The sequence below is a fragment of the Neolamprologus multifasciatus genome, chromosome 7 (genome assembly GCF_963576455.1).
Source record: "Neolamprologus multifasciatus chromosome 7, fNeoMul1.2, whole genome shotgun sequence".
NCBI lineage: Eukaryota > Metazoa > Chordata > Actinopteri > Cichliformes > Cichlidae > Neolamprologus > Neolamprologus multifasciatus.
The window spans coordinates 15,839,795-15,863,750 of NC_140445.1; the positions used below are offsets into that span (position 1 = coordinate 15,839,795).

At 39.5% G+C, this 23,956-nt stretch overlaps 2 protein-coding genes across 3 annotated transcripts; one reads left to right on the top strand and one right to left on the bottom strand.

Moving 5' to 3' along the window:
• The first annotated feature begins 3,414 nt into the window (after positions 1-3,414).
• Positions 3,415-9,087, top strand: btf3 (basic transcription factor 3). Of its 2 annotated transcripts, none has more exons than XM_085166212.1 (6): positions 3,415-3,541; positions 5,193-5,261; positions 5,595-5,708; positions 5,824-6,025; positions 7,533-7,586; positions 8,549-9,087. In XM_085166212.1, the coding sequence occupies exons 2-6, from the start codon at positions 5,193-5,195 to the stop codon at positions 8,593-8,595; spliced, it is 486 nt and encodes a 161-aa protein (XP_085022338.1). In that variant the 5' UTR covers positions 3,415-3,541; the 3' UTR covers positions 8,596-9,087. The 2 variants fall into 2 exon arrangements, with proteins under 2 accessions (XP_085022338.1, XP_085022339.1); XM_085166213.1 differs by having other exon boundaries at positions 3,496-3,604.
• Positions 9,088-14,072: 4,985 nt separating this feature from the next.
• Positions 14,073-18,728, bottom strand: ankra2 (ankyrin repeat, family A (RFXANK-like), 2). The gene is made up of 8 exons (XM_085166211.1): positions 17,960-18,728; positions 17,706-17,864; positions 17,539-17,604; positions 16,377-16,474; positions 16,141-16,266; positions 15,978-16,044; positions 15,764-15,844; positions 14,073-14,845 (listed from the first exon to the last, which is right to left on the bottom strand). The coding sequence occupies exons 1-8, from the start codon at positions 18,258-18,260 to the stop codon at positions 14,790-14,792; spliced, it is 954 nt and encodes a 317-aa protein (XP_085022337.1). The 5' UTR covers positions 18,261-18,728; the 3' UTR covers positions 14,073-14,789.
• Positions 18,729-23,956: the final 5,228 nt, after the last annotated feature.

Below are 23,956 nucleotides of genomic sequence, written 5' to 3' on the forward strand. Positions count from 1 at the left end.
ACAGACATCGAGAAGACTGAAAGAGACAACGTCACATGAAAAACATATAAGAAAGTCGTTAGGAATGTGTTTTTGGAAGGGATTTTAAGAAAGTCACTGATTCTGTGAGCCTTGTCTTATTGGGCAGCGCTAAGGGTTCATGTTGGCAAAAACAGGACTTAGATTTACGCTTCACAGTTGGACTGTGAAAGGGTTCATATGGGGGTCAACATTTTGGCTATGAAGCTTGGAGACTCATTCAAATGTGCTTTAAAAGTGATCAGTAAACTCTTAAGTGTTTTTATTAAAACAAATTGAGTTAAGAAACATTTATGCCATCCAACAGCTTACATCAGCGAGCCCTTTTTCACTCACCTGCTGTCATCTGTACAGCAATGAAAAGAGATGTTGTGACTTTGTCTAATTTGCCCAGTGGAAACATATACATAGGGGGGTACCTAGAAATGAACTTTGTGGGACACCATAGGTAAGCTGCTGCTGGTGAATAGTTATCCTAAGGTGAGCCAGCAGTTTGTTTCTATAAACCAACTAACTTCAGTATCCTCAATGCCAACCTGGTATTCAGAATGACTTATCTACCATGTCAAAGGCTGCATTTATGCCTTAAAGAATCAAAATTACACCCTTTTCCCTATCATCTGCTAAAAAGACATCAGTGGTTAACCTGAGGATTAAATAGTTTGAATAGTTTCTGTGTTCTAAAGCCTGACTGATATATCACATATTCTATTATAATACATTAAAGTGAATATGAGCTGGATAGGATACACCACTTTTCCCAAAATTTTGCAACATTAAAAAAATAAACTAAACTTAAATCATTAAGAGTAGATCTTACAAGAGGTGGACTGGGAAACTGCATGTTTAAAAGCCCAAAGACAATCAATTAATACAAGGATGAAACTCCTCCAATATAAGTGGTTGATGAGAACTTACATAACCCCAGTCAAACTGAATCGCTGGTCGCCTGTCATCCCAGATAGCTGCAGTAAATGTTTAGACGAGAAGGGCACTCTGCTCCACTGTGTATGGAGCTGTCCAAAATTACAACAGTACTGGAAATTAATCACGCAAACTTTATCTAAGATTGTTGGAGTAAATATACCTGTTGAAGCAAACATGTGTGTGTTGGGTATATATCCAAAGAACTGTGACTTTAGCACCAGACAGCTAAAATTAATTGACTTTGGCCTCCTGCAAGCTAGGCGCTTAATATCTTTGTATTGGAAGAAAGTGGATGTACCCTCAAGTCATATGTGGGTGAAGGAGATGGCATCATGTATTGTATTGGAACGACTTACTTATATTGTCAGAGGAAAGGGAGTAGATTTTGAAGAAATATGGTTACCTTTAACTGAGTTTCTGAGACATTATGAAGGGAATTAATTTAGAAAGTGATACTTGGTGCTGAGTTTTGGGGTGTGTGTGTGTGGGGGGGTTTTTTTTGTTGTTGTTTTCTTTGTTATCTGTTTCTTTGTTTTTGTTGTTTTTATTTTTTGTTCGCGTCTTGCTTTGTTTGTTTTACCCATGCTGTGCATCGGTTTTGTTTTATTTTACTATTTATTTATTTTTATTATTATTGTTGTTGTTTCTTTTAATTTATATTTGTTTATTTTGGGGACTATGTTCTTTAATATAAATCTCATGTTAACTGTACTTTTATTCTTTGCTTGTTCTGTAATATAAAAGTCAATAAACATAATGTTTAAAATAAAAAAAAATAAAAAAGAATAGATCTATTGAGGCTTGGTTTCTTTTATAAACATCAGCCACTTTGAGGAATTTCACCTTCGAGGTTGTAGCTAATCCCAAACCAATTATAATCTTGTGGCTCTAAGTAGGATTTGGATATAATCCCTCATCTTTTTCGGTTCATTACAAAGACCTGAAAACAGAAAATAACCTAATTATAAGACATACTTCAGCAAGCAATCAGCTCACTTTACAGGCTATCCCACTTCATTTCAGGGTTGGGGTGCAGTGGTTAGCACTGTCACCTCAAAGCAAGAAGGTGCTGGGTTTGAACTACCTGGTTAGCTGGGGACTTTCCTTGTGTTGTTTGCATTTTCTGCTTCTGCCTTTGTGTATCATCGCACAATTAAAAGACATCCTTGGAGTGCTTGGTAAATAAATTGGTGATTTAAGCTGACTGTAGGTTTAGATTTAAGAGTGTAATTATCTGTCTATCTCTGTAAATCAGCAATCAGTCCCGATTACTTGATGATAAAGGCATTTCACACAGTTAGCTGAGTTGGGATGGCATGCTTGTTACCTGATAGTGTTAGTCTAATCGGACTATTCATTTGTTTTAAGCATTGCCACATTATGGTCATGTTTAAAAATGTATCTATTAGTACAAACCCCTTTGAGATATCTCATTTTCATGGCAATCCAAGCGCATACAGTTGTTCAATAGCAACTACTTAAGAGATGGCAGAATAAATTATAAACTTTCATTCATTAGTAATCCAGCATAGAGACAGACATCAGGAAATCCATAACAAAAGCTGGCCAAAGTTTCCAACAATAAATAAACAGTATGGTGTGATGATCACCAAATATAATTGCATATAATCCGCAGGTATAAAAAGCAGAAAGAGCAAGCAAAACTGACATCTGTGTTGATAGAAGGAGCTCTCAATCTTTCTCAAATTAGATTCATTCTTAAACATGCAGATAATGAAACAAAGTTTTCATGGGACTCTGTGAAAAAGAGTCCCATAAAAGCACACCCCATCATTCAGTAGCTTGTAGAACCACCTTTAGCAGCAATAACGTGAAGTAATTGCTTTCTGAATGACTCTCAGTCTCTCAAATCATTGTGAAGGAATTTTGCCCCCCTCTCCATTACAGTGTTCAGTTCATTGAAGTTTGCAGGCATTCATTTATGCACAGCTCTCTTAAGGTTCCTCCTACAAGCATTTCAATTGGGTTAGGGTTTGGACTTCGGCTCAAGCATAGCAACACCTTAATTCTTTTCTTTCTCAGCCATTCTGCTGTAGATTTGCTGGTGTGCTTTGCTGCAAGCTGCCCAAGCCCTGTAGTTGGAAAAAACCCAAATAGTCACCCCTCCACCACCATGCTCGACAGTTTGTATAATGTGTTTGTGCTGATATGTTGTATTAGGTTTTCACCAAATGCGGTACTGTGCATTATGTCTAAACATCTCCACTGTGGCCGCGTCTGTTTAAAGGACCTTATTCCAGAAGACTTGTTGTTTGTTGCAAACCTGGAATTATATCAAAATTATCCCATTTTTCTATGGCATAAAATAGCCTGTGTAGTTACAAAATGATTCTGTATTGTCTAAGAGGCTTTAGGCCTTAAACTCTCATAAATAACAAGTCCCTAAATTTACCCTAATCAAGAACTTTCAGGCATGGTTGGCAATGTGCAAGAATCTCGAAAGCGTTGCCTGGAAAGCAAAACTCAGGGCAGGAAACCCAACTCCCGCTAGTTCGCTCTTCTTCAACTACGTCACTTCCTCCCTCCTCTCTCGCTTCCATCTTGCTCCCCGCATGTGTTTGCTGTTAGTTTACAGGTCAGTCAGGAGCTTTAAATACCTTCTTCTCTCCTCTTTTTTCCACTGATCTGACGGCAAGAGGTAAACGAAAGCCTCTTCTGACTAGATGGCTGAAATCTGCCGCGGTGTGAAGCTAACCGTACTGACGGGCTTGTGAGAGGCTGTGACTGACAGGCCGATAATTTCCCCAGTTAGCTTAGAAGCTAGCAGAAGTTAGCCTGCAAGTTCTGGCACAAAAGCTAAACCACACCTCGTTTCGGTTCAGTGTTCATCAGCTAAACCAGACCTGCTGCTACCGGTGGTGCTTTCGCCTCAATTTATTTGAGCAACAATAACTTAATATTGGTCTACCTTCGGTAGTTCACACTACAGGGAAAAGGCGTTTGCTAATTAACCTGTGAAGCGAGCAGCGCTTGCTGTGACGCTCACGTCTCCTTTCTGGCTTTTTAAAATGTCTGCTTGCTGTTTTTAATATTTTATTTTACCGCTCATTACCACAGCCACACCCGCCTTACTTTTGTTTGTTTATTTTCATCTAATTTCCTCACGGGCATGTCTTGCCCAGCACTGTTGTTGTGAATTTTCGCGGCACACAGTATATTTTTTGTGAGTCATTATCCAAAGTGTATAGTGGGGGGGAAAAAAACCGACGTTTTGGTTAGAGCTAATTGGTCACGTGGTTAATTAGAGGCCATCAGCAGGTGTGAACGTAATCAACAGAACACGTATTTAATATGACAGTTTCTTAATACGCAAATTTGTGCTATTTAAACAAATGGATGCGTGTACGCAGCTCGGTTTATTAAACATTTAAGTTTACAAAGGCATACAAAAAACAAACAAAACAGAGAAGGTAGCTGGAAATGCCAGAGTGGCCTTATTAAATGAAAAATAAGAACAAATACAAACCAAATATTTTGTTTTGTAGATTATTTAGAATAACACCACTGTGTGTGTTTGACCTCCTGTAATTCACGTGGTCACATACACAGGAGTTTGTAAGTCAGGGTTGTCAAACTCCAGGCCTCGCTGTCCTGGAGGTTTTACATATCACCCTGGGTCAACACACCTGAATTAGTTCATTACCAGGCCTGTGGAGAACCTTAAGACACGTTGAGGAGGTAATTTGGCCGTTTAAATCAGCTGTTTTGGATCATGGAAGCATCTAAAACCTCCAGGACACCGGCCCTCAAGGCCTGGAGTTCGACACCCCTGTTGTAAGTGCTTGGTTAGCGTTTGTCATGTAGGTAAGACGGCCTCTGATCAACACATGAAAGGACCAAAAATACAGTCTGTGTGAGCCAGTCAGTGACTGGACTAGCTAGAGTTAATTTCTTAACAGCAGACTGGGAAGTGACTGTATTTTGCCAGCTGACTTTTATTAAATCTGGTCAAATGTTAAGACCGAAATGTTTCAAGTCGGTGTCCGGCCAGATAACGCTCTGCCTTAATAATGGGGCAAACCATTATTAATCTTTTTACTGGTGTAGATGAGTATAAAGGTGTCATTTTAACTGCACTGCTGTCTCAGGGTGCTGCTTTCTTATCTGCATGTTGCACTTTATTTTGGTGCCTCCTTTGGGGTGGATTAACTTGTTTTGCTTACTTAGTTTTTGGATAATTACATTTACATACTGACATAATAATATGCAACTTTCCTGCCTTTCAGATGAAAGAAGCAATAATGAATCAAGAAAAACTTGCAAAGTTACAAGCGCAAGTCCGCATCGGTGGAAAGGTAATGCACGCAAAGCAGATCTAGCATCACATGAAAATGGGTAGATTTTTTATTGCAAAGCATTTTCTGAGTGTAAATCTGCTGCTGTCTTTTTTCCCTTTAAATGTGAATCTAGGAACATTAAACCTGAGCTCAAACAGCTGAATTTTCTATAGTTAGTTTCTATGACAACCAACAGTTTGATCTATAGTTTTGTTGTATTGCAGCAGTAATTTTAGGCAGCGTTGCGTACAGTATATAAATAGAATAAAAACACCCTCCCTCATTTGGGCATAAAACATCACTCAGGTTATGTTGACTAAGAAACATGTTTGTGCGAATGCCCACATTCAGGGAACAGCTCGCAGAAAGAAGAAGGTGGTCCACAGAACAGCAACCGCAGATGACAAGAAGCTACAGTTCTCCTTAAAGAAACTCGGTGTGAACAACATCTCCGGCATTGAGGAGGTGGGGCATATATCACTCTTGAGTTATCCCTTTGCTTGTGATTTTTCTTACATGCACCAGTACAGATTGTTATTTTTATCACTAAGAATGGGAAATGTGTTTTGATCGGTTCCAGGTCAACATGTTTACAAATCAAGGGACAGTCATCCATTTCAACAATCCCAAAGTGCAGGCCTCCCTCGCAGCCAACACCTTCACCATCACCGGCCACGCTGAGACCAAACAGCTGACTGAGATGCTGCCAGGCATCTTGAACCAGCTGGGAGCAGACAGCTTGACGAGCCTCAGGAGACTCGCCGAGGCTCTGCCCAAGCAAGGTCGGTAGCCTCAAGTTATAATGTAGCGTGTAGTTGACCACACTTTAGACTCTGAGCATGTTTAGTCAGACTTTTAGCGGTTTTCAGATATCCACTTGTTTCTGTTAATCTGACACACATTTTATGGTATCAGCTTCATGTCTGCTTGCACAGCCTTTTTTTGTAAGAGTCAATGTTTCTAATGCATAGAAACTGTTAGCCAACTAACAGTAAATCAAAGAAATAGAGGAAGAATCCTTACTAGCAGTTAGACGCTGAGTCTGTCCTCAACGTCTGACTGCTTGTAAGCTGTCAATCATACAGTGTGGTTAGATCTGATGGTACTGTACTTTAACCCCAGAACAATAATTTTCCGTTTTTAACCCCACCACTTACATCTGGTGACACCAGTATACCAAATAAAACATACCTTCCATCAAATTAAATACAACAATACTTAGCAAACTAAAGTCTGAATGCACATCTGAGATTACAGGTTCACGTCTCTCCTGCAGCTTGTTCTGCAGTTTCAGGTCTGTTGCAGAGTGAAAATGCAATAGTTCTAAAATCTGACTGCAGTGAAGACCACATTTGTGACAACAGAATAAGAAGACTAGCTGTTAATGTTTGTAATCTGTGTTTTGACAGAATTTCCACAGCAGGCGAAGCTTTTTTGTTGCCACTAGCCGTTCCTAGAAGTCCTGTATGGTTTTTTTTTTTTTTTTTTTTTTAAACCTGCTGCAGCAGACGGCAACACAATCCATCCATTAGCCAATTGAGATTTCCTTATATTTACATATTGCACAACAACAGTAATTTAATTTATTTGTAATATCATAGAACATGAAGACAGGATAGATCAGGGTAACTACATGTGACATTGTGTACTTCAGACTGATGAGCTGTTACAGCTGTGGGATTGATTCACTGCATCTAATTAAATTCATCCATCCATTCTCTTCCGCTTATCCTTATCAGGGTTGGGGGGGGGGGGGCTGGAGGCCATCCCAGCTGTTATAGGGCGAGAGGCAGGGAAGACCCTAGGCGGGTTGATACTCTTATCACAGGGCTAACAGGGAGACAGACAACTGTTCTCACTCAAATTTACACCTATGGGCAAATTAAGCTTATCCAATAATCTAACCCAAATAATTTCATGTCTTTGGACTGTGGGAGGAAGCCGGAGTACCTGGAGAGAACACACAGAGCTCCACATAGAACAACCCCGGCCAGATGGTGGATTCAAATTTAGAACCTTCTTGCTGTGAGGCAGCAGTGCTCTGTTTAAGTAACTTTTAAAATGTAATCTGCAAGAGAGAAAACCCACGGCCTCATGCGTTATATTTTGCTTGTACCATATTGAACTAGCACTGTGGATAGTTTGGTCCGTGTCCTGGTAAAGTCTCAGTGAAGCCATGAAGAATGCCATCAGTGTGATGGACTGGTGAAGCCAGCTGTGTCTGAAAAAAGCTTTGGTTTAATTTGTGGCTACTCTAAGGCTTCTCACAGATCTGTTCTCTTCTTACAGCTGCAGATGGAAAAGCGCCAATTGCTGCAGTAGAAGAAGAAGATGATGTTCCAGGTGAGCAATTTTCATATGTTGAATCCAAGTGTCTGAGCAGTTTGCTCCACCACTCAGAATCAAAGACCAGGCTGACATTTCTCGAGAAAAATCTGTTTCCCTCACATTACAAATTTTTTGCAGTTCTGTTTGGAAATCCTGCTTTACACTTGTCATTTATTGCTGCGGGATTTTTTTCTTCTTTCTTTCTGTTAGCTAAAAAAAAGAAAAAATCATGGTGGGTTTGCTTTTCTTTCTGGCTCATAAAAAGGGGTCATATGAAGGGGACTCATCAGTTACTTTTTGACAATGGTGCAGTGCTGGTTTTGTTTGAATCTCATGTTCTTTGTTTATAGGATTGTAAGATTCAGTTTGCTTTTCTTTGTGAAGAAAATGGACCGAGCACATGAGGTTGCCATTACAATAATCTCAGCTCTTTTTTTTTTTTTTTTTTTTTTCTTTTTCCCAGGGCTTCTCTCCCTCCAGCTCGAGCTCTCACTAACGTAACAAACGATTACATATGTACTCTGCAGTTGAAGCCCGATGGCTCAGGGGTTAACATCCATTGCCATCACATTGTTTTTGGAGTTAAGGATTTCTTTTTGTTCTCTCACTGAAGGAACATGTTTGCTCAGACCTTTTGAATTGTTTCCATTTGAACCCCCGACCCTCTGAGCTTTGAGTTGGATAGGTGGGTTTCTCACATTTCATGGGGTAATTGGAGCCAACTTTTTGATGCCCTTTGCTGTCATTTTTACAGCTGCTTTCAGTAGTTATAAGGGCCTCATATGTCGAGCACATTGCCGTCTGTGTGTAGGAGTGGGAGAGATGAGCAAAGAATTGCATTACACCAAGTATCCTGTTTCACATAAACACACACTTCCTGAATTGTTCTCCAGCACCTTTGAGTCACTTGTGCAGATGGGATACGCATTTACTTTCTTCCCCAATCAATCAATTTAATGTCTGATCTTTTGTTTCAGATCTGGTGGAGAATTTCGATGAAGCATCCAAAGATGAGGCCAACTAGAGGGGCTGGGACTCCAGAGTGTTGAAACTTGACAGGACCACGTGGGGCACAAGATGTTGTAATGTCCTTTTTCAATGGGTGGAAAATGTAACAGTTAAAGTACCTGAGAAAATGGAAAAACACGTCAAATTATTTTTGGCTTGTGAGCATTCTGTAACATGTGCAACACCTGAAAGTACTTGCATACTCTTAAGTGAATTATTTTTGAGTAACTTTTTTTTTAAGAATAGTACTCTGTATTAAATCTCGAGTAGCAGTATTTCCGTGAAAGGTATTTTAGTACTCATTCCACCTCCTCTTTGCCACCAGACTTCCTTAATGCTTGTTGTGCTGTGTGGTCAGAGTGAGAGAGTGTTTGTAAAAATGTGGTGTTAAAGGCTCACGTTGTCCTTCTGTTTCCTCCATGTTACTGACCCCCTAAATCTGTGGCCCCCCTAAAAACACCATATCTGGAATAAACCTTTGCTACTGTCAATAAATAGCTAAAAATTCTGTTTTTGTCTTTTGTGTTCTTGGTCAAGTACAGTTTTACAATTGAAACGCTGCAACTGCTCTTCTGTAGCCATTCCCAAACTCTCTGTGAATGGTACTCGTGGCCATTGATCAGTGGTTGTTGATCAATGGTCAGGAGAATTTGCATAATTATGACGAAGGAACTGACCTCCCAGCCCATTGTTCCTTCACTGGGCTGGTTTCAGTCATTATGCAAATGTGCTGTTTATAAGATTGGGAAAACCTGCAGTCAGCTGAGACTGAAGTCACTTGGATGAGTGACGAAACATTTCTCCCACTGAAAACGCTACGTCCAGATCATTGACTGTAGAAAACATGGACGACGCGACCCCGCCTCCTACCATTGTGCAAAATTGAAGCCAAAATACAACGCTTGTGGAGGCTGCCATCTTACAAATTTGGAGCCAGAGTCTGCGCAGTAGTGACTTGAGGTGGAGCGACTGTGTAACGCTCCCGCCCACACACCCGCTGGACGTGACCGCAAACACGCCCCCCTACACTTTTTACGTAGCCCAGCTGCTCGAGTTTTTTTCTGGTTTACCGCGACTGACGACTCTTTAAGGTGAATACAACCATGTCACTGTTATAAAAAGACACACAGCTCATCATCTTATAGTTCTAAAATCACTCTGTTGTTAATTCGTTAGTTAGATTAGCCGCTAGCATACGCACTGTGTTGGAGGCTTGTTGCTAGCTAGTTAGCGATGCTACACACCTGCTACTCTTAATAGTCTTCAACACTTATGTTTTGTTTTGTTTTAATCCATTTTTAGACAAAGATGAGATCAGCTGCACACTCTACAGAGGCCCAGAGTTACTGTTAATATCAAAAATATAATGCTGTCCTTTGAGATTTTAACATAAGACTGAGTGTAATGGACCTAAAACTGTTCAGAGCCGTCTACATCCTGGTAACATGGAAACTTTAAAAACATCAGCAGAACGTTTCAGTAGTGTAGTCTAATTTGTTCTTTTCATTTAATAATGGAGTCCATATTATATCAACAGCTACATTCACCCTGGAGAGAAACTAGTGAGGGAGACCATCAGGACCAAGCTGGGTTTCCTGGGTCCAGAGGTTTGGAGAAACTTCTTCCCTTTTTTTCATCACAGCTGTCCTGTGCCATAAGTTCTGTTGACCCGTGTAAGAGGCATCATTTAAGAAACACCAGGAAGACTGAAGCTCATGGCATTGATCAAGCAAGACTCATGATCTTCACCAGCAGCTCCCTCACAGGGAAATCTTCAGCACTCCTCCGTAGGCCCGCCCAAGGAGATGGATAAACCCAGCATTTCATGAACACTGTGATGAGACCTTTGGTTTGTGTAATGTTATAAATACTCGGATACTCCCCAGAGGCTCCGGACTTTTACATAAAGATATTATATTCAGTCCTGTAGAAAGTTATGTATTTAAAAATATGTGATCCTCTCTGGTTACTCTGGTATGAATAACTCTGAATCACTTTATGGTAAATAACACACTATGTGTAAAAAAAAAAAAAAAAAAAAAAAAAACTGAAAAAATTCCAGATGACAAGTTTGTAGTTCAACATACAAGTGACGACCTTTGACCTTCATCAAGTTTTATTTAATTGTGTTAGAGAAAATCTCATATGCTCTTCATGCAGCTGAGTACATCAAGTGTTTAAAACAGAAGCTGTGCAGGTCTGAGATCAGCAGCTTTGTGAAACACCAAACTGAGGTCCTGTTAATGCTGATATATAGTGACACAGTTACATGAGTGATTAATCCGTTTGTGTTTTGTCTTTAACTTAATAAAACAGCTGCAGCTTTCACTACAGCACATGTGGTACTTTAACCTTTGTACTGTTTTCATCAGTTCATTTTGCAGTTAACATATGAACATGTTGGATGATCTGTCTGCTGTCACTCGATGGGGCTGAGGTCTGAATCCGAGGGCAGCTCCTGTAATCACAAAGACAACAGAACCATCAAACTCAGATATAAATTTTATCCCTCGATATTGAAATAAAGCTGATTCTTCTGTCCTCACACACTCAGGATCTGAAGTTCTTCTCTTACATTTTTTTTTCAGTATTACAGTACACTACAGTACTTTAATCCATAGTTCCTGATTAATGAGGAGTTACTGAAGTACAAGCTTTTAAAAAAATTGTTACTGTCTTTACAGATGTGGCAAGAGACTGAAAACATGCTGTTGTTTGCACATATTTAATATTCAGCTCTGCACAGGAGCTGAAGCAGGATGCGGCCTGTTGCTTTTACAGTATAACACTTGTAATAAAAGTACAGTAACAGTAATTAGTGACTGAGCAGCCCGAGGCGTTTCTCTTGATTTCTTTAGTAAATTCATTCACCTGCACAGCTAAACAAACCCTGACAGCCGAGTGCTCATCTTAGCACCTAGCTAAGGACGGTGAGACCTAGCTACCGTCCTTAGCTAGGTCTCAGGACCGAGCTAAGGACGGTAGTTACGGAGTAGCTTACAAACACGTTTAACTTACCGAAAAAGTGCAGCAGGGCCTCGGGTCCTTCTGTCGGGTAGTCCAGTTTACTGAAGAACACCTCAGGCTGTCAGGTTAAAACACTCGGTCGTGTTTTCGTAGCGTAAACGCTGGGCATCCTCTCAGAGCCTACGCTCTATCTGCTATTCGCGAACAGAGATACGCAAGTTTCTCCGTGACTGCAGCTGTCAGTCAAAGCTCTTATGATGACGTCTCACCCAATTTAACATCACCGTGGTAGGAATTAGAATCAAAATTATGGGAAAGGAGACCCCTTGAACATCAATCAGCGTGATGAGAACTATTGAAAACAAAAGAAAGAATCTTTGGAAAAAAATTATCTAAGGAGAATTAATTAATTTTAGTCTGACCCCAGTCCCATCCGCTAACATGGAGGAGGCGGGGTTTATGACCTATACTGCAGCCAGACACCAGGGGGCGATAGAGACGTTTTGGCTTCATTTTTGGGGAGCTGTCGCGTCGTCCATGTTTTCTACAGTCAATGGTCCAGGTGAACAGAATCAACTTTTGGAGATTTACTTACCTGGATGATTGAGGATGCATCAAGAAGATGCTCTTCTGTAGATTTGTTGAGAAACCATAAACTGCAGGTTAAACTTGTAACATTGTTTAGTTCCTGTAAGGTCAGGACAGTTGCAGACATTCTTTGTCTGCAGATAGTAACAGGGAGGTAAAGTATTCAGTAAACTTTAGTATGTTCCACAATTTACACTTATGAAAATGAGGGTAAGAGGCATGTTTTTGCTGGGCGAGTAACGAGGGCTGTCAATCCCTCAGTTTGACTTTATGGTCAAGAAAATGGAGAGGGTGAGTGTGACCATAAGTGTATATTAGAATACAGTTATAACAACTACAGAATTATCTATGATGACAGAAATATGAAAAAGTCTTGAATCATTATATTTTGCTTCTAAGGAACCATACTTTAATTTTGGTTGAGTGACAAAACTGTCGCGCACTGTTTTTAAGTACTTTACTAGCAGCCTGTTGCAAACACTTTCCCCCCTCCATTTGTTTAGTTGTCTCTATGGAAAATGCAAAAAATAATTTAACAGACAGAAAATTGTATTTTTCCAGCAACGCTATGATTCCCAGAGACCTTGGATGAAAACCTTGCATATCTTGGTATGAAGTGTAGTGTGCCCCTAAAGGAATCGGGGAATCTGGACAAGTGGAGGACAAAAATGGCATGCTTAACACATGAGCAGTATCCAGTCCCAATACAAGATCGAAGATATGCATCTGGTCCTTTGTGTCATCCATCTACTTTTCACTGATGCCTCATCAGAGATGGTCAGTATGGAAGTTTGACTTGACAAGCCATACTTAAAAATGATCACTATATACGGAGGAGATCGGGATTTTGATTTCACCATAAAGAACACATCTGGAAACACGGTCATAATCATGGATAGGCCTCCCCAAAGTCCAGACCGCAACAGGGGTCAGCAGTCTGGGATCATCAGCCAACATCCAAGGAGCTTTGGGTGTCTTTCAAGAAGCTGGAGAACTATTTCTGAATATTACTTAAAAAAACAGAAGCTCCCCTAAGAGAGTTCAGGCTAAGCACAAAGCATGTTGAATAGAAAACTATTTTGAAATGCCACAACAACAAAGATAGTTAAAGATAATTTAGACAACGCTTTAAATAAAAGACCGACGGCCTTTGAAGATGGCTGCTGAAGAGTCAAGATTTGCTTCAAGGACTCTGCTTGTAGCTAAAACTTAGGTCAGAGAGGCAATGCTGATTTCACAATTTTATTTTTAAAAAGCCATTTTCCAGTTTTGTGAGTAGCTGACGCTGCAATCTGCATGAGCAATTTTGGAAATACAGCATTTTGGATACAAAGAAACAACAGCTAAATGAAACAATGTGTCAAATTAATTAAACTTGGCAAAATAACAATTTTACCAGCCATTTAGGTCTATGTTAAAATGATCCAGGGAGGGGGCATCCCAGCAAATACCCCCCCTCTCAATCTGACTGAAACGCTGTGGCAGGAGCTTAAAAGAACCATTCATAAACAAATGCCTGCAAATCCCAATAACTGAAGTAAAAGAGAACTACTAAAAGAAGAGTGGGCCAAAATTCCTCCACAATGATGTAACCGCATACAGAAAACAAGCACCTCAAGTTATTGTTGCAAACAGTGGATCAAACAGTCCTGTTAAAACTTATTTTCACAACTGTACCTTTCATTTGTAATGAGTATGTTTTCATTTTTTCCCCATTACATTTTATTTTCTTGGTTTTTTTTTCAGAGCATTCTTCCCATCTTATGAACAATATAAAAAGAAAAGCTTCACAGAATCGCAGAATGTGATGCTGTTGGTTGTACTTTCAAAAGTTTGATGTTTAAGTTAAACTGCTTAACTTCATTGACTCTTGCACATCAGATAAATATCTATAATAAACACAAGTATTACTATTTTCATACAAACAGCACCACAGCATTTTTGTGTGTCATTTAATTTTTGTGTGATCTCTTTTAAAATTCACAACACATCTGAACATTTTGTATCACTACACAAAGAAACAAACTGACATCATAACAGTTTAAATTATTAAAATAAATAAATTCAATACATCAAACACAAAGATCTTCAGTAAACGGACCACAAACAGCTTGACAGAATCATAAAATCTCGTGCCTCAGAAATATCCCGAGTTCAGAGAGTGTGAACGTGAAAACATTACAATAAAATAATGCAATAGAAGATAATAGGTTAGTCTTAGAACACAAAGATGGGCCAAAGGTATTAAATTACAACAACGTAAAAAGTAAGCTCTTTGCTACTTTAGAGCAAAGTCAATTCCAGTCTGCACTGCTCATTTGGCAACATACTACAGGTGGAGGGGAGTGGGTGGTGGGCTGTACTGAAGAACTCAGCATGCTCGTTGACAACCAGTCAGTGTACATTGATTGGATATGCAACTCCACAGTCAATGTTGAAAAAAGGAAAAAAGTGCAGAGCTTTAAAGAGGGTTAAAACTGATGTTTCACACACCACAAACCTTCACTTGCATCATGAATAATATGAAGCAATGCTGATGAAATATCTCTTAAGGGAACAAAATACTCCTGCAGGCTGACAGACTGGCCATGCTACATGATTGTCCAGCGCACAGCAGCATCTCTTCAGTATTTGTTCTCCCTCAAGTGCAGCAGTTCACTCTCTGATCCCCATCAATAACTTTAGCAAGTGTGCCTCCATCACCTGTTGAACTAAACAGAGAAACATACACTGAGGTCATTTAACTGAACTGTGGGCTTTGTGGAAACAAATCCTGATTACCGTGATAGTTTAAGCATTAAAAGTGAAAATTAAGAACAATATTTACATTTCCATGTGACCATTCTTCACTCTGAGAAAGGAGAAAGTGTGGATCTGGCAGAAAAGGCGACTTTGTGTTTATCTTAGCAGACTTTTACTTTTATGGAAACAGCAGCACTGTCAACAAATTCAAATCAAGTTTTACAGGACAAACGCCAGGACAATTACTAATTTTGGGCTTTGGCAGCAGGACAAAACCTAATTTGTTTTGGTAAGTTTATGCCATGACCGAATGAATCATTATAGGGAAAAAACAGAAATCTCAAATCTAATTTTGCTGTCCTCAACCCATAAGGTATCAAGTTTTTACAGAGGGAATATGCCTGTATATATTTCAAGCATCCCCCTCAGAAAAGATCCACCACAAACTATGTGGCAGATATGGAACAACAGCGCTGTGCTGACCTGTTCCAGCACATGCGGTGAATGGAAGATGGCCTCCTTCACTACATCCATGAATCTTCTCTGTGGTCTTCCTCTTTTCCTCCCGCCTGGCTGCTCTATATTAAACATCCTTTGTTCAACTGATCCACTACCCCTCCTCTGCATGTCCAAACCTTACTCTCTCTCAAGATATTAGCTGAACAGGTAAAATGAAATGAAGTCATAACAGTGCCTGGTTGTTTATTCCTTTAAAGAAACACACTCTCTCATTTTTTATAAATAAAAGTATAGTTCTGGGGTTTGTGCAGCAAACTCTAAAGTTAATACATATTAGAATACAGTCAGGGTTACTCCAGAGACAATTTGATTACTGAGACTGTTCCAGCATATTTCTCAGGTGTGTTTTGCTCTTTTTCCCCACATACCATTTCGGTGGCCCATGGCTACAGCCATGTCCATCGCATTGAAACCAGAATCTGACTCTATGGTAGGATCAGCACCGCTCTCTGGAAGACATGCAAACATACAAAATTTCAATCACTGTACATCATTTTCTGTTAGAACTCAACACAACTGCTTTGGTTACCCTTTAACAAATATGAACACAGATGTTCCTGCAAGTCAAAGATTTCTGCTCACCTAACAAGATTTCAACACAGCGCACATGGTTGCCATGGACAGCGTACAGCAGAGGGGCTCCTCCATTCTAAAAACCCACAGAGATAATAACATTTAATACCAAGATCACACACTGAGCGGAGGCGCTACTTTAAACTAATCACACTTTTTTATAATAACATACCCAGTCATATTCATTGACATCGACTCCACAGTCAATGAGCATCTTCACAATATCTGTGTATCCCTTACTGCAAGCCAAGGACAATGCGCTCTCTCTCCCTTTGGCTAGGAGGTTAGGGTCAGCACCCTACAGCAAAAAGTGTCACAGGATGACAAACAGACAGTAAGTGAAGAAGTCTTGCTCGGATATAATAAACATATAAACAGAATAAAAAGTTTTCAATGAATATTCCATACATTTTGGAGCAGAAACTCCACCACAGCGATTTGTCCGTGTGCAGCTGCCCACATCAGCGGGGTGAAGCCCTCCTCATCTTGCAGATTGATTACAGTCTCTGTTAAAATAAAGATGGAAAATAAAACATAACGGTGTATTTAATCTCCATCTACTGGTCTAGTTACATTTTTAAACTTTATATTTTGCATACACAAGTAATTATCAAGATTCAATATCTGCTGGTAAACTGATGAAGAACTGTTGTTTTTCTCTTTTATGTGAAGGTGAATTCAATGTCTGAGAAAGAAGGATTTAAAAATTCTGAAAAAGCAGAATCTTTAAACATTTACAGTTAAAAAAATACACGCTTATCCAACAGCAATGAAAAATAGAATTAGTCTCTTTTGGAGATTTGGAAGAAAAAGTTTGAGTTTCTATTTACTATAACCTACTAATATCTACTTTTAAAGTCTCAGCAGTGAACAAGTTAAATGCCCCAAGAAGCAGCAGATAAGAGGACATATATGAAACAAACTGGAATGAGGCTTGTCTAAAGGCACAAATATAAATAAAGCATCTTCAATATAAGTAGCTGATGTGGACTTAACCTAAACATGTTTAAATGAAAAAGGAATCATTCTTCACTTTTCATGGGAATGTCCAAACATTCATAAATTCTGGAAAGATGTCATCAGCTGTCTGTCAGAGGTGTTCAACTTCCACATCCCTGTAAATGTTCAACTGTGCCTGCTGGGAATTTACCCAGTGGGCTTCTGACAAACACAGAAGCACTATGCTGGAAGAGTATGGATGCTCCTTCTATGAAACATGGGATAAAGGAACTTTCAGAATGTATCAGTCTGGAAAGAATAACATTGTTAAAGGAAAATGGAAGAAGTTCGTTCATATGGTTGGTTCATATACAGTTCACACCTCTGCGAACTAAACATTATAGAAGATTGAAAGTAGACCTTGTCTGTAAAAATGTGGAATCATTTATATTAATTTATGTGTTTCTTTTTTAAAGTGTTGCACTTCATTGGTATATAATTTATGCATGCTTAACGGTGCATGTATGACAGTGATGTTTTTGGTTGTTACTGTGGTGCAATTTTTCATTTAACTAATTTTGGATGGCTTGAACTCCATGACAACAAAAACTGTAATCCTTTGACAACCTACCTTGTTCAATCCTGCTAGCCAAAAACACCATCTCCCCTTGGGCTGCCAGCTGATGAATGGATAAAGCTGAAAGGAAAGAAATGCATGTGTAACAATTACATTTTAACATTTCCGCTCACATAAAAACAACGAAAGAAACTGAAGTTGAAAGAAATGATGGTACTTACAGTGCACCAGAAGAGGTGTGGAAGACACCTCATTGCCTCGATGTTTATTGGTGAGAGTGGTGGACTGTTTGATTGGCGAGAAATGTTTGGTGGTGGATGGTGTGTAAACATGACGCACTTGTATACCCGGGGAAGGTGAGGTTTGGATGTTGCACTCGGCTGACAGAAGTAAAACGCGTTTATTAGTATCGTGTATTCGACACAATCACAAGTTAATCTAAGACGAAGAAACAGGGTTTTGCTTTTTTTCCTACCTTTAAACAAAACGGAAGCCACCTCCAGATCAGAATTCACCTGATCCTGGATGTTCTTACTGTCCTCCTCGTTGAGCGATTTTACAAATCTTGAGCAAACATTCATGTCGAAGCGGTTGGGTAATATGAATTTGATGCCCATAGCCACATTTTGGGTGTTTGTGTCGTCTGGGCTTGCACCCACCGACTGCTCAGTCTTTATGGCACTCAAGTCAGGCATTACACAGATCCCCTCCATGTCCTCGGAGACCAGAGGGCACTCTGCGGTCCCATCTGAGGCTGACACCGTAACGTTGTCCATCCCCGGATCACTTACTGAGCTTTCACACTGAGGTTAAACGGTGTACTATGCACGCTTGAAACACGGAGGAAATTTATGCTAAAAATCGATGGAAATCAGCACTCTGCGTCAGAGTCATTTTCATTTATCCTCGCCTGCGTACTAAAAGGACACAGAAAAGCCTTGCAAACAAAAGCGTGTGAAACATATTAACTAGCAAACAACTGACGGTGGTTAACCAGTACTTAGCATGCTAGCTACTGTTAATGTAACCTTCGGCCCGGTACGCTGTGTATGGAGAACGGATTGCTAACCTTTATACAAATTAACCGTAACTATCAAGAAAGAAATATTTATTTCATAAAATCAATTAATCTAAGTCCATTAGACATTTTTTTCTAGATAAATTCCATGTAAGCGTCGCCCTTTTGTCGGTGTTTTGATAGATTTGCACATGCGCAATTGGACGTCTTTTAAACGTCGGTGCATCATCTTTTAAACTCCCCCTAGTAAGTTCCGACCGAAAACTAAATCACACAAACAAAATACCAAAGCTGTTATTTAATGGTAGGCCATTTAATTGACGGTCTGTTACAGTTTGAAGCAAAGTTACCATAGTTTTGTATCTTCTATTTATTTTTTTATTTTTATTTCATTTAAATTTTTTTTAACTCAGTTTAGTTTTAGTTAGTTTACAGAGTGAATTTTCTTATTTTAGTTTTTAATGTTTGAGTTTATTTAACAAATTATCATATATTAAAAGTGAGGATATTTCCTCTATATCTTTGTTTTATTTGGTTTTATTTGGTTTTCCAAGTTCACAAAATCAGTTAGTGAAGTCTGGGGGAAAAAAAGGTTATTTATCTAATGCTTCAGATATATTCACCGTCTATCCTGTTCACTCAAACAAAATATCCAGTGTGCAGCAGGTTTCTGGGCAGAAATGCCATCTTGATCCTAGAGGTCAGAGGAGAATGGCCAGATTGCTTTGAGCTGTAGACAACAGCCACTCAAATAACCACTTGTTACAACAAATGTATGCAGAAAAATATACATTGAACACAAACACTGAAGCAGATGGTCACAAGACCACAATTGGCACTGCTGCTATCAGCTAAAACCAGGAATCAAAGGCTGCAGTTGTCACAGTCTGTGGATTATAGAGACTGGATGTAGAGAAAAGGACCCACATGCAGTCGTGTGGAGGTAGCCAGAATAAAACATGGCATGGCCATAATTAGCTGGCCATAATCCAAAAAGTGAAACATAAATCCAAAAAGGGGAAAGTGAAAACTACAGTATAACCACTAGGAAACACACTCATGCTGAAAACCACCAGGGGCAAGAGAGACAGGAACAGAAACACATGGTCTGACACAGGACAATGGGGGGCACTCACTGTATATGTGCAGAAGGGCAGTTAAGGGAAGCGGAGACAGCTACTTTACACTTTAAAGTAACTAGGAGGAGCAAGCTAGTGCAAGTACACCAAGAATACATGAAACATATATGAAACATGAAATATAAACATTAAACAAACCAGGAATCAGAACAGAATATTCAAATAAACACTAGAAAGTCCAAAAACTCTGAACCACTGGGTCAAATCCCCCAATGCCATGACAACAATTTGCATAGGCTCATCAAAATTGGACAACAGAAAATTGAAAAAGTGCTGCCTCATCTGATGAGTCTCGATGTCATCTGTGAATTTTGGAGGGTAGGGTCAGAATTTGGCATAAAAGAGTATGGATCCCATTCATCCTGCCTTGGAGCAACGGTTCAGGCTGCTGATGGTGATGGAGTAATGGTGTTGGGGGATATTTTCTTGGCACACTTTGGGCCCCTTAGGACCAGATGAGCATCATTTAAACACCACAGCCTGCCTGAGTATTGTTGCTGAACATCTCAACCCATCTATAAAGATAGTGTAACCCATCTGCTGATGCCTGCTGCCATCAGAATAATACGCAAAATCCCAAAACTCAGATCATCTCAAATTTGTTCCTTGAATACACCACTGAGTTCACTGTACTCAAACGGCTTCCACAGTCAGCACCTCTCAGCACACAGTACAGCACCTTTGGGATGTGGTGAAATGGAAGATTGGTGTTGTGGATGTGCAGCCCACAAATCTGCAGCAACATGTGTGCTGATGTCATGTTAATATGGACCAAATTCTCTGAGGAATGGTTCCAGCACTTTTTTGACTCTATGCCATGAAGAATTAAATCAGTTCCAAAGGCAGAAGTGGGTCCAACCCAGTACTAGCAAGGTGCACCTAATAAAATGCTTAGTTTGCATATGTCTTTGGTTCAAGCTAAAGTCTAAGAGAAATTAATCCCACCTTGTGGACGCATGTTCTAAATAATATTCAAATTATATAATTAAGTAGGGGCTTATGTGAGAAAAGCTACAAAAGCTGAAGAATTTGAGCTTGTTTACTTATTCCTTTTAAACTGTTTGCTACACTAATGACAGGGAATTCAAATGTCCTGCCAATCGTGGTTATTTTCACGGCAAGGTCAACCTTACAACACAATAATCCGATTTAAAGGCCGCGACAACTATTTCCTCAGAATGAGTGAAATCCTTTTATTCAGAAATAAATATGGAATGATCCTTCCCCCCCATCCCCCCTTTCTCCTGTTATGTTGTTTGTTTCACAATCTGTGTATTTCCATATCTTGCTTCCCTGCTTGCTGTCGATGTTCTGAAAGCGTTTGTGTTCTTTGACTTTCTCTGTTTGTTTTGCAAAGTAGAGATTTCTTAATGGTGTGATTAGGCTTTGGAGGATAAACAGTATTTAAGTCCCTGCAGTATTTATCCCTGCAGTCCTAAATAGAAGGTTTAATAGTGTTTTTACTGTATAATTTCTTAAAAAAAAAATCAGACTAACTGCCTGGTATCCATGCCAGCAGCTTTTCTCTAATGCTTCTGTGAGCAATGTTTACTGCTGGTTGATGGCTAATTCCTCACTCATGATTATGCAGTGTTTGAGTTAAACTTGGTAATCTATCACCGTGTTAAACTGCAAAGACACAGACGTTACAAATTCTGTGAGAGAAAACAAATACAGTTATTTGAATTATTGCCTTTGAAACCCCTGAATGATTTTTTTGAAATGCTTTACATATTTAAGAAATCAGAGGAGGATTTGGAGATTGAAGTTATGATTCAAAATCTGTTTTCATTGGACTGTAACTGAAATGTCTTTTCAGCTGGGGAAAAAAAGGCTTCATTGAAACAGTGTGATGGCAGCTGCGCTGGGACAGAAACCCTTCTTGTTTTGTTGTTTTAATTGTTTTAGGAAAGTGCTTTTGTATCTCAAATATTAGCGCCTTTGTTTCCTGTTGTTTTGAAGTAAAAAAGTGATGGCGATGCTTCTCCCGAGGCCTTTTTGTTCTGTTGGTTTTGTTTTTTCAAGCTTCTAATGAGGAGGTCAAGGGTCCTGGGATGTCCATGAAGTTGCTCCAACAACACCAGGGGGTCTTGATGGAAAAAAAAAAAAACCCTTCCAGGTCAGTTGCACTGAGGAAGCTGTGCCTTGTTAAATGTGACTCAGTGAACCTCAGTTTTTGTGTACCGCTCTCGCCATCTAAAGGAAACGGGAATTGCATGCAGAAAATACAGCAGATTACTGCACCTTAACTACTTTGGAATTTAGTGTATGACATTTCAGAGGATGGAAAAGCCTCCTACACAAGTGTTGTTTATTTTAGTCACTTCTTGGTTACACCAGCAGATGGCACCATAGTCTTATGAATTCTGAAATCGGAGCTTGAACTTGAGGGAGGCTTTGTTCTTCTTTCAAACTTTCTATAATCCTTTGATCATCCAATTAAGCAAGACAGCACTTTTTGGTGGACAGGGTGAAATTAACTGATATTGCCAACTGTGTGAAAGCTGGACCGTCGTTTTAGTTCATCTGCTGCTCATTATTAGTTAGTGGGGGAACAGGGTTTATGAGTGACCAGGGAGCAGGAATTGTGGGAAAGTTGTCTTCTTTTTGTGTTTCTTATTAATGTAAAATGTCAATATAAATTGCCCTCCTCTGTGTGCAACTAAGATGAGAATCCAGCTGAGAATGAAAGAGGTCTTTCCCCCCCCCGAGCCAGTTAAAAATTAAATATAGAGTCCCTAGTTCTTTTTTCATAAAAAAGAAAATAACTCCTAAAGTAGATCGTGCAAAAATCACCAATCAGCTTACATATTAAATGTGAGTTATGCTTGATACACCTGATGTCACTACATAAAACAGCTGTAGAGCCACATTTATTGAGTCAATAGTTCATGCTAAAATACTAAAAAGAAGAAGAATCATCTCAAAGTCCAGAAAGGCCCTTTCATTTTTACTTTTCCCTCATGCACCTGCCGATGTAAAAAGTCTTGAATAATCAGGCCTCGTGTTATCGTAAAGACCTCAAAGTAGCACATCACCTCCGCAGAGCACTTTACACTCAGCCTGTGAGCTTACTTGTGGTTTTAGAGTATTTATAAGAACAATGGGAGGCAGAGCCTTCAGCTTTTAGGCCCCTCTTCTGTGGAACCAGCTCCCAGTTTGGATTTGGGAGACAGGCACATCTCTACTTTTAAGATTTGACATAAAACTTTCCTTTTTGATAAAGCATATAGTTAGGGCCGGATCAGGTGACCCTAAACCCTCCCTTAGTAATGCTGCAATAGATCTAGCCTACTTGGGTTGCCCACGATGCACTGAGTATTTCTTCTTTATTCACCTTTTTTCACTGTCAGTGTGTTTATACATCACTTTGCATTGAGCCTAGTTTTGCTGGAGTTTTCTTCCTGGTTTCTTCCTTGGCAACAGTGGAAAGGAGGTTTTCCTTCCCATTGTTGCCAAGTGCTTACTTATAGGAGGTCATCTGATTGCTGGAGTTTCCTCTCTACTATTGTGGGATCTTTACCTTACAATACAAATGGGGTTTGTGGTTGTGATTTGGCACTACATAAATGAAATTAAACTGAATTGAACTGAACTGAAAGCTAGCCTTGATTGATGAGTATACATCAGTATATAAGATTTGTTTCAGCTGATATTGGCCATGTTGTCTGAAGTTGGCTATTGGCAAACAACATGGAATTTATCAGTGTAAGGTCATGACCATTCATACATCCAGTCTAGCTTATAATATTAATAACACATTAGAATTCTGAGAAACACACTTCTCGTGTGTGTATTTATACTATATTTATTACCACGTTAGCTAATGCCAAAAGTAGCCACACCAAAGTGCTAAAATACTCAGTGAGAGACTGTATTACAAATACAAAGTCAAAGTACAACAACTGGACTTTACTGTATCAGCCTGCCTGGTATTTAAAAGATCCATTATCCCTATCAAGGACGTACACTCTATCTATCCAACTCAAGAAGAAGCTCAAAGAATAGTGATGTGGCATGTTAATGTTGTATTAATGTGTAAGGTGCATTTTAACATTGGGGCTGATAAAGTGGAGCAATTTTTTTTCCAAGGTTAATAATAATTAAAGTGTGGAAGAAGTGTAGTAGAATAAAAATGTGCTTTAATCACTTTCCATTCTTTCCAGTTATTATTAATCTCTAGCTCTCTTTCATCTGTCTCCCTCCCCTTACCCCCAGCAGATAGCAGCAGATGGCTGTCCTTCCCTGAGCCTAATTCTGGATGAGGTTTCTTCCAATTAAAAGGGAGTTTTTCCTTCCCACTGTTGCCAAGTGC

Coding starts and splice junctions, on each gene's coding strand:
- ankra2 (XM_085166211.1), bottom strand. CDS start 18,260: ATGGACAACGTTACGGTGTCAGCCTCAGATGGGACCGCAGAGTGCCCT. Junction 17,605..17,705: donor CACACCTCTTCTGGTGCACT/GTAAGTACCATC, acceptor CTTTCCTTTCAG/CTTTATCCATTCATCAGCTG. Junction 15,845..15,977: donor CTGTGTTGAAATCTTGTTAG/GTGAGCAGAAAT, acceptor CATGTCTTCCAG/AGAGCGGTGCTGATCCTACC.
- btf3 (XM_085166212.1), top strand. CDS start 5,193: ATGAAAGAAGCAATAATGAATCAAGAAAAACTTGCAAAGTTACAAGCG. Junction 5,262..5,594: donor AAGTCCGCATCGGTGGAAAG/GTAATGCACGCA, acceptor GCCCACATTCAG/GGAACAGCTCGCAGAAAGAA. Junction 7,587..8,548: donor AGAAGAAGATGATGTTCCAG/GTGAGCAATTTT, acceptor CTTTTGTTTCAG/ATCTGGTGGAGAATTTCGAT.